The 14993-nt window shown below is 42.6% G+C and overlaps 1 protein-coding gene across 1 annotated transcript; it reads left to right on the top strand.

The window, feature by feature from the left end:
- The first annotated feature begins 258 nt into the window (after positions 1 to 258).
- LOC138841850 (melanoma antigen preferentially expressed in tumors-like) lies at positions 259 to 8064 on the top strand. The gene is made up of 5 exons (XM_070042751.1): positions 259 to 365; positions 1454 to 1528; positions 4083 to 4385; positions 4859 to 5437; positions 7111 to 8064. Exons 3-5 carry the CDS (start codon positions 4093 to 4095, stop codon positions 7652 to 7654), a joined length of 1416 nt encoding a protein of 471 aa, XP_069898852.1. The 5' UTR covers positions 259 to 365; positions 1454 to 1528; positions 4083 to 4092; the 3' UTR covers positions 7655 to 8064.
- Positions 8065 to 14993: the final 6929 nt, after the last annotated feature.

Here is a 14993-nt window from a genome sequence, read left to right as displayed (position 1 = left end):
TTTCCTGCCTGGGCTGGCTTTGAACCGTGATCCTCCTATCTCAGCCTCCTGAGTAGCTGGGATGACAGGCATGAGCACCGACACCTTCTTTACTCATACTTTTAATAATATAAAAGACCTTACACCCCGACTTCCACGCTCATCCTACAGCGGCCTGCCGGGACTGGTCCCAGGCCTGGATATCGCGAGATTTCACACGAGAAGTTGGAGAGGCGGGAATCGGCGGCGGGGAAATCGCTGAGTCACGGCGGGGAAGTCGCCGAGTCATCGCGAGCGCCTCCTCGCTGGGCCGCGGCCTGGCTGCGCGTGGCAGACGCGGTGAGCGGCGCTGGGCGAGGACGCGGGCGCGGCGGGCGGGAGGAAAGGTAACCCCTCACCGCAGGCGGGGTGGCTCCGGGTCCCCCCTCCTCCCCTCCCCGGCCAGGCCTGGAAGTGGGGACCGGGGCCGCAGGGGGCCGCCGGGCGCCGCCCAGCTCCCACCACGGTGCGGGCCCAGCGCGGTGCGGGCCCCGGGGCGGTGCGAGCCGGGCGGGTCACCGGGGCGGGGCGGGGCCTTGGCGGGTGGGCTTCTGGGAGGCGCGCACAGACCCCGGGTGTCCGGGCCTGCTGTCCCGGAGCCGGGGGTGGGGTGCGGGGGGTGTGGGTGTGGGTGGTGGTGTGGGGTGGGGGGGTTAGGGGGGCAGAACCTCAGCACAGACGGCGCCGTGGAGGGCCGGACCAGGCCTACAGGAGCGTTGCCTACGGGGGCCCCAGGGCTTGTGAGAAGCAGCTAAGATTTAGGTACCAGATAAAAAGTCCAGATGGAGTGGGTGTGATCGAGACTCCTGTCTTTTAGGACTTGAGAGGTGTCGGTCATGGGGCTTGAACTCTGGGCCTGGGCGCTGTCCCTCAGCTCTTCAGCTCAAGGGTAGCGCTCTACCACTTGAGCCACAGTGCCACTTCCGGTTTTCTGGGGGTTTATGGGAGAGAAGAGTTTCACAGACTTTCCTGCCCGGGCTGGCTTTGAACCGCGATCCACAGATCTCAGCCTCCTGAGTAGCTAGGATTACAGGCGTGAGCCACCGGCGCACGGCTGGGACAGAGATTTTTTTTTTTTTTTGGTCCAGTCGTGGGGCCTGAACTCTGGGCCTGGGCGCTGTCCCTCAGCTCTTCAGCTCAAGGCCAGCACTCTACCACTTGAGCCACAGCGCCACTTCCGGCTTTTTTTTCTTTTTGCTTATGTGGTGCTGAGGAATTGAACCCAGGGCCTCAGGCATGCAAGGCAAGAACTCTACCACTGAGCCACCTTCCCAGCCCCGGGGGACAGAGATCTTAACTCAAAACCAAACAAGAAGGGAGGTGGGGGCTCACGCCTGTCATCTGTCATCATGCCTGTAGACTGAGAGCTGAGGATCACATTTGGAAGCCAACACCGGGCAGAAAAGTCTTGAGATTTTTTTTTTTTTACCTTCAGTGAACCAACAGAAATCTGGAAGTGGAACTGTGGCTTAACTGGTGGAACATCAGCCCTGAGCAAAAAAAATCTCAAGTATGATGCCTAGGACTCACTTTCAAGGGTAGGGACATACACACACTAATCCAAAACAAATAGACTGCATTCATACACTGAGAAGGAAAGAGGATACTCGCTCCAAGGGGAAGAACACAAAGGCGAAATGCCCATGTGCTCCTGATCATATAAAATATCAAAATGAAAATAAATAAACGAAGAAGAGAGTCCTGCTGAGGACAAAATGATGTCTACAGTACTCAATTTCTGTAACAACTCTCCAAGAATATTGCTTCAAAACTCAAAACGTGTTAAAACCCAGTCTCCCTGCCTTTAAAAAACAAGTGTGTGTGTGTGTGTGTGTGTTTGTCTGTGTGTGTGTTGCTGGGTCCTGGGCCTTAACTCAGTGACTGGGTGCTGTCCCTGAACATTTTTGCTCAAGGCTAGCCCACTTGAGCTATAGTTTCACATTTAGGTTGATCAGAGTCATTTTCCTGCATTGTCTGGCTTCAAACCAGGATCCTTAGATTTCAGCCTTCTGAGTAGCTGGATGGAGTACAAGTGTGAGCCGCCGGTGACCAGCTATGTCTCCTTGTTTTCTGATTACTACTCTTACACTTGTGTTGAAGCTGTGGACTGACAGGACAGGGCATCTGGTAAAGGAAGTGTTGTAAAACTTGATTCCAGTCAGTCTGGCCAGTGTGTATAGATGACAGCATCAGGTAAGATGTCCCCTAATCATTTCTGGTTCACCACTGTCCTTGGTACTGAAGAGCTTGAAGAACTCTGAATTCTTACTCACTCAGTAGGGGAAGAAGAAATAACAGTCTTATTTTCTTACATGCTGCATTTCCTCCAAAGAGTATTTTGTGCAAATCTTTCCAGGTTCTCCTTTATAAGAAGTATCCTAGTTATATTGGAGACCCTACTCCCAGAATGAGGTCATTTTCACAACATGTGCTCAGGGATGTCAAGCACTCAAGAGCTGACTATTAGGGGGGTCTGGGGACATAGGTTTTCAGTTCTGGAAACTGGGTTAATGTATTATTAATTTTCAGATTATGCATCATCGATTCCTTTGCATGGTCAGGTCTTGCCATCCTTTTCCATGAATTATTGGGGCTGTAGGTTGGCAAATCCCTCTTCTATGTAACAAGTTGTTCTGTTAATGACTGAAGTCCAAAGGTGATTGCTTATCAACATCCGTGCCATCACTCTCTGCCATCAGAGTTTTTAACTCCCTGCCTAAATTTACATCGAATACAATTGCTATTTTGACATTGTTGTTGGTTCCTATGTTTTTTTTATTTAAACATTAATTAATTAATAGTAGTGGAACTTAGGGTCTGTTGCTCACTAGGTAAGTTGTTTTACAGTAGTCTTGCCCTCATATTTTTCAGATAGTGTTGTAGTTTTGCCTGAGATAGCCTTGGCCCATGATACGTCCACATCCACCTCTTAAGCAGCTTGGAATACAAGTGTAAAGTATAATGTCTGGCTAGAATTCTTTGTTTTCTTTCTGCTTTGGAAGTATTGGGGCTTGATCTTGGGCTTGTGTTTGCCAGACAGGTAGTCTGCTGAGCCTGGTTATACACTGTTCTTTTCTTGTGATAAAGTCTTAATGTTTGCAGTAGCAGATAAGGAAACAGTATTGGCCATGTGACATCCCAATTCTGTTGTCTTTGGCAAATTCAGGAGAACACTCCAGTTTAGAAAACCTAAAATGTGCTCTCTGTTCCTCTCTGCTCTCTCTGCTCTTTTCTAGCTCTTTCCTCTCTTTCCCAGCTCTCTCTCATTCCCAGGCCTTTCCCAGCCATGTGGAGTGCCAACCTTGCCTGGTCCCAGCAAGTCTACTGAATAAACCTACCCCTTAGGAAAAAAAAAAAAGAAAACCTAAAATGTAATAAGCATTGAAATTGGAAATATCTCAATAGCTAACTTGATATCAAACTAGGAAATTCTACATGTGAATTTTTGTTTATACCTAGAATTATTTAAAATATCAAATAAACTAAATGGACTGCATTTACACAGGTAATTTGTTATAAAACTTTAAATATGTAAAAGACCCTGAATATCTGTATGTAAATTGTACCTAAAACATACATGTGTTTGACATTGCAGGAATCAGACTAATCAGAATACCAACTATACATAAGGCAGATATTTCAAAATTGAGAAATATACAAAGCCTGAACCTTTCGGGTGCCAGGCATTTTTGAGAAGTACAATCTCAACCTTTTCCCTATAAAAAGTTGTGTCTGCTTTTAAGCTCCTTTGTATTCACTTTTCAGGAAGGATAGAATTAGTGAGAAAAAAGTGGATTATGAGGTAGGGGCAGTGGTCATTTTGTTTCATTCAGCTCTGGGTCAGATGTTTATCCTGGTGTCAGTAGAGGCACAGATGTGGTTTTGTGGCCACAGAATTTAGAAGATAGTTTTGGCAGACTGAATTTTCTGTCTTGTTTCCAGACAAATGACATTGGCCCTGGATTGATCTATCTGAAGGGCAGAAGAAAATGTAGTTGCTCATGCTTAGCCTGAGACTGTTACCAACATGCCTGCATATTTCCCCAGCATTTTTTCCCCAACAGATTCATCAGGATGAGTACGTGTGGCCCACCAACCCTCCTGGAGCTGGCTATACAGAATCTGCTGAAGGATGATGCTTTGGTCATTGCTGCTCTGGAAGAGCTGCCTGTAGAGCTCTTCCCACCTCTGTTCATGGCAGCCTATACTGGGAAACACAATGAGAGTGTGAAGAGGATTGTGCAGGCCTGGCCCTTTCCCTGCCTCCCTCTGGGGTCCCTGGTGAAGGGAGGACAGACACACCAGGAGAACTTCCAAGCTGTGCTCAATGGGCTTGATGCCCTGCTTGCTGAAGACATTTGCCCTAGGTGAGGAAGACCCAGCAGCCTAGAAGTCGTTGGGGACAGAGGCCTTTAGAGCAGAGGCTTGGGTGGTGCCAGTATGGAAACAATTGTTGGTGTCTCCTTCAAAGAATGGGCCACCATATAATGCACATGTGACTGAAGGAACATGTCAGCATTCCTTCCCAGTATCACTTAAAGGTGTGGGAAATCACTTGTAGGGTATAATCTCAGTGGTAGAGCCCTGGTCTAGCATTTCTGTGGCCCTATGTTCAGTACTCATTAATACAAAGTTAAATATATGGGTAGATAACATATGATAACAAGTGATAAATAGACAACAATAACCTTAAGAGAGAAGAATATAGAGAAACAGCAAGATCCCAGGAGAGAAGTGGACAGCAGCTGATACCAAGGTTTTAGAGTTCATGTTTATTTTTGACCTTTCCTTCATTCAGAATCTCCTCCTTTTACTTTAAGTTAATCTGTTTTATTCACAGGCAGCAGAAACTGCAAGTGCTGGATCTGTGTCAAAAAACTACATGGTCTTGTAGTAGGAATGGTATGTGCTCACTGTCCCAAGCCATCCTGCCATTGATGAAGGTAAAGGTGGATGGATCCAGTATGGGGGCAAAAGAGCCCAGGGCTCCTCTGAAGGTGTTCATAGATCTCTACCTCAGTATTGGCAGCCATGATGAATGGCTCACGTCTCTTATTGAAAAGGCCAAGCAGTGGAAAGGTTTACTACACTTATACTGTAACAAGTTGAGTATTTTTGCATTGTCCATGCAGAATATGAAGGTCTTGAAAGTTGTGAGGCTGTATTCTGTGCAGGACTTGGAACTGATCTGTAACTGGAAATTGTCCGTCCTGGGGAAGCTTCTTTCTCTTCTGCCATACATGGGTAAATTGCACAGACTCTTCCTGTCTCAGACACAGATGTCCCAGTGTAGTTCCTGGGAGGAGGAGGAGCAGTTTGTGGAGACATTCAGCTCTCAGTTGCTCAGTCTGCATCACCTCCAAGAGCTTCATTTGGAATCTATCAGCTCCCTTGAAGGCTCCTTGTGCAACCTGCTCAGGTGAGGGAATATTAAGTTTTCTTCTGTAGAATGGGACAAGTCTACTTATTTCAGGAAAAATAAAGCATCTCTGTTCTGTGACAGCCACAATCAGTGTGTCCCTGGATGTTAACATTTATCTTGTTCCCAAGTATGGCATCTGTGCAAACAGTTTGGAGGCAATCTTTGTCCCTCTTTGGATTGGAATAGTACAATTGCATAGACTGGATACAATCATCTCAAGTTATATAGAAAAAAATACATTTTGTCTCACAGATCTGAGGACCAAGGGGAAAAACATCTGGTGAATGCTGCTGTTCTGGTAGAATACCAGAGTAGAGGGTTTCATGGCTCAGAGACTATATATGCTCAAGCAATGTAAGGACACTGGGTGTGGTAGTTTACACCTGTAATTCAAGCATTTGGCAGGAGAATTTTGTCTTTGAGATAAACTTAATGCTACATAGTGAAATTCTGCCTAGAAATTAAAAAAGAACACAATACACACACACACACTCAAGAGTTAGACATAGAAAGAGAATTAAATAAACTAGATTTTATAAAGGATTTATATTTTAGACAGCCCATTGATATATTGATCCAGTGATTATAACAGTACATGCTTAACCCTCTCTTAACAGTTCTACCTAATCCCTTTTATTTGATCATAATGGAGATTCAGTGTCAATATGAATTTGTACTTCATATCATTCTAGAAATGAGGGGGAATGAGGAATTGGAAATACTGATAGGTGGTTAAGTGATAATACAAAAGTCTAAAGTTAGTCCCTGCTGCTGGCAGACATTTTGAGCGCTGTTTACCTCCTATGTTTGTACTCTATGAAGGATATTTTAGTAGCCTCATATACAAGGTAATACAGGTGACTTGGCTAACAATTTCTGGAAGAAACCCTGGTTAGTTTTAGTTGTTGTTTCTGTTGCTGCTCTTCTCCTCTTTGTTGTTTAGCTGCTGCTGCTTCTTTGTCTTCTGATGCCGCTTCTGCTGCTTTTTTGCCTTAAGAAATTAATTTTTACCTGGTGCTAGTGGCACACACCCATAATCCTAGCTATTCAGGAGGCTGAGATCTGAGGATTGCTGTTCAAAGCCAGCCCAGGCAGGAAAGTCTGTGAGACTCTTATCTCCAATAAACCATCAGAAAACTGGAAGTGGCGCTGTGGCCAAAGTGGTAGAGTGCTTACCTTGAGCTGAAGAGTTGAGGGACAGCGCCCAGGCCCAGAGTGCAAGTCCCATTACCTACCAAAAAAAAAATATTCATTTTCCCCTAGGTTATTAATTAAAGGTATTTATATTTGTGTCTCTGAAACTAAAGTAATCTAATATCTTTCTTTTCTTGACAGCTAGGCTCAGGTTTTTTTCTGAGTACTTTCTGTGGTCCTCTTATTTAATGATCACACCTGTGTATGCTTTGCTCCACTCAATAGATAAGGAAAGGGAATATGTGAGATCTTGTATACTTGAACCAGTTCCACAGCAAGGTTAACAGTGTAGAAAGGACTTCGTGTAAATTGGTCTTGTTGGTAGACCTTTTTATAGTATGATATCCTGAAGGTTTGGCATCAGGAAAACTTGGGTTTTTCTTTGCTCCATTGGCTGTATTGAGTCCTGAGTTTTCCCCAATGGCTGCTTCCCATTACCACCAGTCCTCAGAACTGATTCTTCTCTCTGTCTATAGGTGTCTGAAGAGCCCCTTGAAGATTCTCTCTCTCACCAATTGTCTGCTTCTGGAATCAGACTTGATGAATCTGTCCAAGTGCCCCAGTACAAGACAGCTAAGGGGACTATGTCTAAATAGGGTTCTCCTGATGGATATAAGTTCTGAGACCCTGGAAGCACTGCTAGAGAATGTCTCAAGCACCCTCCAGGTCCTGAGCCTAGAGGAATGTGGGATCATGAACCTTCAACTCACTGCCATTCTGCCTGCCCTGAGACACTGTTCCCAGCTCACAACCTTTAGCTTTTCTGGGAACCCCATCTCCATAAATGTGCTGTTGCGTGTCCTGCGCCACACCATTGGTCTGACCAAGTTAAGGCATGTGCGATATCCTGCCCCATTGGAGTTTTATGAGCATGTTGGAGATGGGTTGCTTGCCACCCTACACGCCAAGCTGATGCAAATGCTACAAGAGTTGGGGCGGTCAGACATGGAGTGGCTCAGTGGCAAACCCTGTCCTCATCGTGAGTGGCCCTTCAGTGACCTGTGGCCCATGCCTTGGTAGTGTCTGCACAGGTAAGTGGCCATGTCCACAATTTTATTGAGGGCATGTGGACACTGAAACCCACAAATCACAGAAGCAACAGTTACAAAGAACTACTCATGGTAAGCAGGAAAAGGAAAGATGATCAGGGATAGAATTTAGATATTGACTTGGGGCAGTATGGTTATTGTCAAAAATATTCTAAAGAGTTACAAATGAGAATCTGAAGTTTTAGATGGGTAGAGCAATGTATAAGAACTGCCCCTACATGGATGAATGTAAAGAAATAGCCACAATTAAAGGAACCTTAATATAAATTATTTGGTATACTGTGTGATATATAAACCTGCTTTTGTAACTTAGAAGTTGGATATTGTTTAAAGTCAAGAGTTGACAAAAGAAATTTCCTTAGAAATGATTTGCAGAAACATATTTATTAGGACACTATTAAAAGGACAATGGTGGCAGCGAGGCCAAGAGCATTATTGCTGGTGTTTGTGCTGCTCCTTTTGCTGCTGATATGAAGGTGCCAATGTGGGGTTGGCAACAGGCTTTTTTAGAGTTACTGTTTTCTGTTTGTATCTCTTTGGAGGAGTCTTGCTTATTGGTCATTTTTTTTTCTTGGAGAATAGTTTGGCTTTTCTACATTTCATGGGGCCCATTTCATGTGTTTGTGTTGCCTCCACATTCCACCTTCGCTATGGGTATCTGTCTGCTATATCTCCTTAAGGGGAGACAGTCTTTTACCTACCTTCTTCCTGAAGAAAAGAACAAATCCAATCTTGGGTTTAGTGCTGTGATTATCTCATCTTAGATTTGCATGGAGCTGGAAGGGTCCTAAATATGTCCTAACCTACCTATTCATTATCTTAGCACATGAATATGGAGCAATCCACTGAGCCATGTCAAGATCAAATTGATTTTGGAATAGAATTTTATGGCATCATGCACCATGGAACAGAGAAGCACTGGAGGGTCAGACAGTATGCTGTACCCTGGTCACTAAACCTTTAGCCTAATGCATGTAGAAAGAACATTGGGTAGGAAGTTAATAAAGTGAGTTCTAGTGTAAGAAAGGAATAAAGTAGTTGGGAGGTCAGTACTGTGAAGAAGTGAGGCCAGGATCTCCATGACCAGGTATTTTCCTTTGAGATTCATCTGAGAATTGATAGGTTAATTTATGAGTGTTGCCTTGAGCTTGTCCTGAAATTTAACCCCAAAGCATCAGTCTTTCCCAAGCATAGCACAGGTTTCCTTCTGGGTGACAGTTGCCATATATAGAACTCTTCCATTTCTAAGACTTCAACAAGAGTTGATAGGTTTTTTTTACCAGTGAGTGTTTGAGCTAGTGACTGAAAGCAAATGCTATTTGAAGAGATGGGTTTTTATAGATTAAAGAGAAAAAAATATGAATATGTAAAAACAAAATATAAACTTGAGGCTTATTTACATTAGTGTGTTTCTGTTCTTAATATGAATGTCCATGTGAGGTCTCTCTCACAAAACAAGAGATCACTTAATTAAATTTGTGTTAGATTTAGGAGAGAGATAAATTATCTTTCTCAACCATGTCTTTAGCCAGCAGCCCCAAATGTCTCGGGAAAGTTAAATACTTTCCTTTGGGTCAGAGGGCAAGATGGTCACATCAATACAGAGGCAGAGTTAGTGCTTTCCAGGGGAAAGGAGAGGTGTTTAATTTCTTGGGAATTGAATTATATCAGAAAGTCAGGGGAACATGTGCTGAAACTTTGTGGAGTTTTAAACCTGGACATTAAATGTTTGTTCTGGGCTGATGTGAAATCTATGGAAGGCCAAAGTTATCCACGCAGGGAAATGGGGTAGAATGGCTCTGAAATGCTGGACAAATGTGAGTAACCGAAGGCAGGGGGAGGATTCTGGGGAATGGTGGTTACCTCTGAGGAAATGGAAGGAGGATGGCTAGAAACTAGCTTGGATCATGAATATTGGGTGGAGTAAATCTGGGGATCATTGAGAATATCAAGGGAATCCTTTGTTTTAGGGAATAAGACTAGGAATATTTGACATCCATCTTGGAGGTCTTGAGCTGAGATATATAAAGGTCTGGAGGTAAGGAAACTAAGCCCTTTTAGAGGAACCATGGCAGAAAATATGAAGTGGAGAAGTGTTGTTATGAATTAAAGTGCTGGGTTGAAGCCACATTTCTCCATCTTTCAGTTTGTGAACAAGTTAGGCCACATTACAAAGAAAAATATTTCTTTTTAAGCATTTCTGAATAAAATTTCCCTGTTTTTGAAAAATGCAACTCAGAGATGAGTCTTAGGGGATAGATATGGTTTACTTCATGTTAAGGAAGTTTTTGTTGCCCTTATGTCTTTGAGTTATCCCACCAGGAGAAAAAAGTTCCCTAACTCCCATAAATGATAGGACCAGGGTGCTGCTCTCATTGGGTATCTCTCTTAGAGGGAATCTAAAATCAAGATACAACTCTCAGGAATAAGATGAACCATGTAATAATGCTGCTTTCAAGATTGAGACTACCACTGAACATTACATGATGGTATGCAGTGCTGACTATGCCTGAACAGAGAAAGGGATGGAAAAGGAGGCACCAAGGCCTGGCACCCAGACTCCTTTCACAAGGCAAAAATGTTAGTTTAGATAATGTCAAATAGTCCACCAATTCCTCAGTCCTAACACAGCCACAAATGATGCCTGTCCTCTTTCCAACTTTGTCAACTTCTATTCATCCTGAGCCAGAGCACTCTGAAGGATACACTGGAAATTTCCACAGCCATTTTCATAAAAAGTTCCTGCAAAAAGCAAGGTAAAGGAAATCATCAAGCAGTTGTAGACCATGTAGACAGTTGAGGTCATACCATAGAACAAAGTTTCTAAAATTCCTATAAAGCAAGCACATGTTATACCCCATGAGGGCACATCTATAGGTACCTCTAAAGTGATTTTGAAAAGCAACAAAATACTGCTGAGCTCTGCAATATGCATATTCATCTAGATGTGCAGCTAGCCAAGAGGACAGAGGAGGGGACTATTCCTTTATTGGGTCATCTTGGAGTAGGCAGTGTCCTAGAATCCTCTAATGTACTTTTGCCATAGGAAGTAGCCACCCAGATGTCTTTCCAGGAGAGTAACTAATGTCAGAGTTAAGCCTTCCTTCCTCACCACCATCTGCTTCTACACCTTCTGTAATACAAAGTGGCTGTTAAACACCTGATTGCTGTGTTTGACAACAAAGTCTAGGTGCTAAAGGGCCAAGAAACTGAAATCAGACCACCCATATGGATACATTTCACATTGACCTGGCTTGTACTCAGAAATGTGATGAGAAGCAAGGGAGGACAGGCTGGAAATAAAGATGAGGCTTCAGAACACTGGCTCAATGGACAGCCTATGGCTCCTTGTGAACAGCCCAGGGTTGCTCTCTTGTTCTGACATGTCCCTCTGAGCACTGAGATTGTTTAAGCTGTAGAAATGCAGGTTACAGAAGAAAATAGTCACTTCTTTGAGCAATGTCCTTCAAGTAGATTTAGGTCACATCCTTGAGGTAAACAAAGAGAAAGACGAGGGTAATTTACACACAAGAAGAATTTACACCCACTGCCTACATGACACAGCCATTGGCACATTTTAAAACATCTCACATGTAAACAGATAACACAATTTAATTACTTCCCTCAAAATTGCCCCTGCAATACATCCAACTTCTATAGAGAAAGCACTCCAATTGTTTACTGCCTAATCAAACCTGGTTCTCAGGACCTTCAGTACTTTGGAATGCACATTACATTGAAGTCCAAGAAGTTCTGCGGTACCAAGAAATAAAGGTATTAGGGTTTGTGAGGAAGACCAAATAAAATTGAAGTATGTTCAAAGTCTTAAGTGCTTGGGGCTTGCACACCTCCAGATGGGAGCTGGGCTGGAATTGCACAACTGGGTTACTTCTCTAATTACAGTTCTAAGCCCAGGCCACCATGGAGTCCAAGTAGGCTCACACACAGGATCCACAGAACTCCTGTTACAGGGGAATCCCATCTGGCCCAGAGCCCAGCCAATCATTTTTAACCCTGTGTAGGCGTTGACAGAATTATGACCTAGTCAGAGTATAAGGAGCCAGGTGAACTCTTCTCCAGGAAACCAGGCCTGAAGGGCTATGACATGGCAGCCTTTAACACTGAGGAGGTGTGGGTTTACCTGGGGTAAGGGCTGACATCCTCTTCAGAAGTGGTTTCATAGAAAGGCCGCCCAGTCAGATCACAGCCAGCAAGGAGACTTCCTAACCTGCAGGGCTCCTTTCTGTGTCTCCTTTCACTGAGCCTCAATTCACTCCAGTCCTTACAGAACACAGGCTCATAAGGAACATCATAAGTGTCACCAAGGCCTAGAACCTTCCTGAAGCTCTAGACACTGCCCACAGTGGTTTTGCACTTTCAGCATGAGAGGGCAGGTAATGTTTGGTTGGCTTCCAGGTGTGAAAGTGAGTTCAGTGGGAGGGACTCCAGCCTTGTGATCTGATAGGCCACCTGCCTACCACTGAGAGCACATGTGGGCTCTTAGCCCTGCGCACATGGAAACACTCTAGGGCAGTGGCAATAAACCTGGTGTTCTGGAAGGATCTTGGCCTTTGAGATCCTAAAACCAGAGCTAGTTGTGATTTTGCATACCTGCATTTCCAGACCTACAGAAATGGAGGTAAGATCCTGAGTTCTAGGTCAACTTGGAGACTTTGTCTTAAAAAGAAAAGAGAAAGAACAGGGGTTGGGGATTTAGTCCAGTGGAAGAGCACTTGCCTGGCAGGTAAAAGGCTTGAGTTCATTCCTCAGCTGTACAAACAACAACAAAAACAAAATGCAACAACAACAAAGCAAAACTTTCAGATCTAGCTAGGGCTCAGAAACAGATTAGTCTGTCCCTGTCCATGGTTTAAGCCATCCAGAGTCTAGCTATCAAACCCAATGTTCCTTTTCCTTCAAAGCAGTAGGAGTTTACCTGTGACAAAGAAACTTGACCCTTGAACCCCAGGCAAACAAATTGACTCTAGTGTCCTGTTGTGACTGTTTTCTGCTACAACAGCAAAAATGACTAATTGTAAGATTTAAACCAGCTAAATAGACCCATAACAAGTAATGAAATTGAAGTGACAATAAAAGACCTCCTATCTAAGAAGAGCTCAGGACCTGATGGATTCACAGCTGAATTCTATAAGGCCTTTAATAAAGAACTCACTCTCATATTCCTCAAACAATAAAATTGAAATAGAAAGATCATTACCAAACTCATTCTATAAAGCCAGCACAACCCTCAATCCAAAACCAGATGAGGACCCATCTCTGATGAATATTGACCATACACACACACACACATCGTATATGTACATATAAATATATACATAGACTGCTCTAAAAATCACAATCAAATGGTAGTTCTAATTTCTAATCTGTTCTAATTACCTTAAATAGAAATGAACTAAAATTTCCAATCAGAAGATGTAAAATGGTCAAATAATCTGCATTTAAAGACACATGAGAGTGAAAATTAAGAGAGGAAAATACATAATGCAAGTGAATATTAAAAGATACAAGATAGCTGTATTTATAATCTATGAATATGTATAGTATCTTTCAAAGGCCAATGTCTTAAAGGCTTGGTCACTAGTATGAAATTATTAGTTGGTGCTGTGGACCATTAGGCTATTGGGTTTTACAAATAATCTTTAGAGCATAAGGGATAAGCTATGAACAAAGATTATGGGAGCACAATAGTTTGGTCTCTCTCTGGCTCTAGATATTGGTGATTTAACACATGATACAGTGTTGTTCCAACATTATATGATTGCTATATGTTTCCTTCAACAGAAGACCAAAGTAATATGGCCACATTATCTAAACCTTGAATCTCCAGAACAGTGAGCAAAATTAACCTTTGCCTATTATAATCAATTTTGTTGAGTTTTTTGTTTTAATACACATCTGATTAATACAATACACTAGACATTATAGATTAAAAATAAAATGGCCCAAAGAGTCAAAGAAAGTCATTATATAGTGAGTCTAATAGTCTGATAGTGAGTCTAATCCTTATAAGACCATATGAAATCCTGAGACCTTGTCCCCAAGACCTTGTCATACTTGTAAATATAAATGCACCTAGCATTAGAAGATCTAAACAAATGACAATGACTAACATATGAAGGCAGAGATAGCAATAATAATGTACAAGGCCTTTATATTTAATTTTTATTGAGTTCATCCAGATGCAAAATCAACAAAGAAACAATAAACTGCAATTTTAGACCAAATGTACATCACAGACCTATATAAGCCATGTTTCTAAAGGGCAACAGTATACATATTCTTTGCAACTTCCCAGGGGGTCAGAATAGACTTGTAGATAGATACAAATCAAAGTCTAACAATTTTAAGAAGATTGAAATTACATCATGTATCTTTAAAAAATTATTATTATTATTTTTTTTAATTGTGAAAATACTGTACAATTACATGGGCAAGATAATGAGTACATTTCTTATCAAGCATTGTAGCCTCCTCCTTCCCATCCCTTCCCATCCTCCCCACACCCCCCACATCATGCATCTTTTCAACACAATGGGTTTCAAATGCTAATGACATGAGTAAAATTGGATGATTCACAATAATATGGAAATTAAATAACATACCCTGGAATAACCCGTGAGTTAAAAATAAAAGAGAAATAATATTTTAGAAAACCAAAACAGAAATACAACACATCAAACTCTGGTATGGCCATAGCTTCTCACATGTGTAATCTGTTACTTGGTAGGCTGATCTTGGAAGAAAATAGATTGAGACCAATCTAGTCCAATAAAGACTGTACCTCAACAAACAAGTTAGGCATGATACACATACCTGAAATTTCAGCTAAGTAGGATCTAGTGCGAAAAGTGAGACCTAGTCTCAAAAATAACAGAAGCAGGGCTGGTAAGGTGGCTCAATGGTAGAGTGCTTGCCTTACATGTATGAGGCCCTGGGTTTGATTCCTCAAAACCACATAAACAGAACAAAGCTGGAAGTGGTGGTATGGCTCAAATGGTAGAGTGCTAGCCTTGAGCTGAAGAGCTGAGTGACAGTGCCCAGGCCTACAGTTCAGGCCCTATGACTGACTGACTAAATAAATAAATAAATATAACAGAAGCAAAAGTGCTGGAGGCTTGGCTCATATAGTAGAGTGTTGGACAAGGCTGAGTTTGAACATTATTTCTCTGTGCATAAATAACTTGTATTATGTTGTGTATATAAAATTTATGTAAATGCATCAAGATACAGCCCTCAAATATGACACTATGTATGTTTCTCTGAAATCTCTCAAATAGAACAAAAGAAAG

The sequence above is a fragment of the Dipodomys merriami genome, unplaced genomic scaffold (genome assembly GCF_024711535.1).
Source record: "Dipodomys merriami isolate MVZ:Mamm:240054 unplaced genomic scaffold, mDipMer1.0.p SCAF_33, whole genome shotgun sequence".
Classification (NCBI taxonomy): Eukaryota; Metazoa; Chordata; class Mammalia; order Rodentia; family Heteromyidae; genus Dipodomys; species Dipodomys merriami.
The sequence above is the reverse complement of the archived record's forward strand: the minus strand, read 5'-3'. Positions and strand labels throughout refer to the sequence as shown.

Excerpts from the sequence above, each read along its gene's own strand:
- LOC138841850 (XM_070042751.1), top strand. The coding sequence starts at position 4,093 with ATGAGTACGTGTGGCCCACCAACCCTCCTGGAGCTGGCTATACAGAAT. Across the intron at positions 4,386-4,858 it reads GCTGAAGACATTTGCCCTAG|GCAGCAGAAACTGCAAGTGC; the intron begins GTGAGGAAGACC and ends TTTTATTCACAG. Across the intron at positions 5,438-7,110 it reads TCCTTGTGCAACCTGCTCAG|GTGTCTGAAGAGCCCCTTGA; the intron begins GTGAGGGAATAT and ends CTCTGTCTATAG.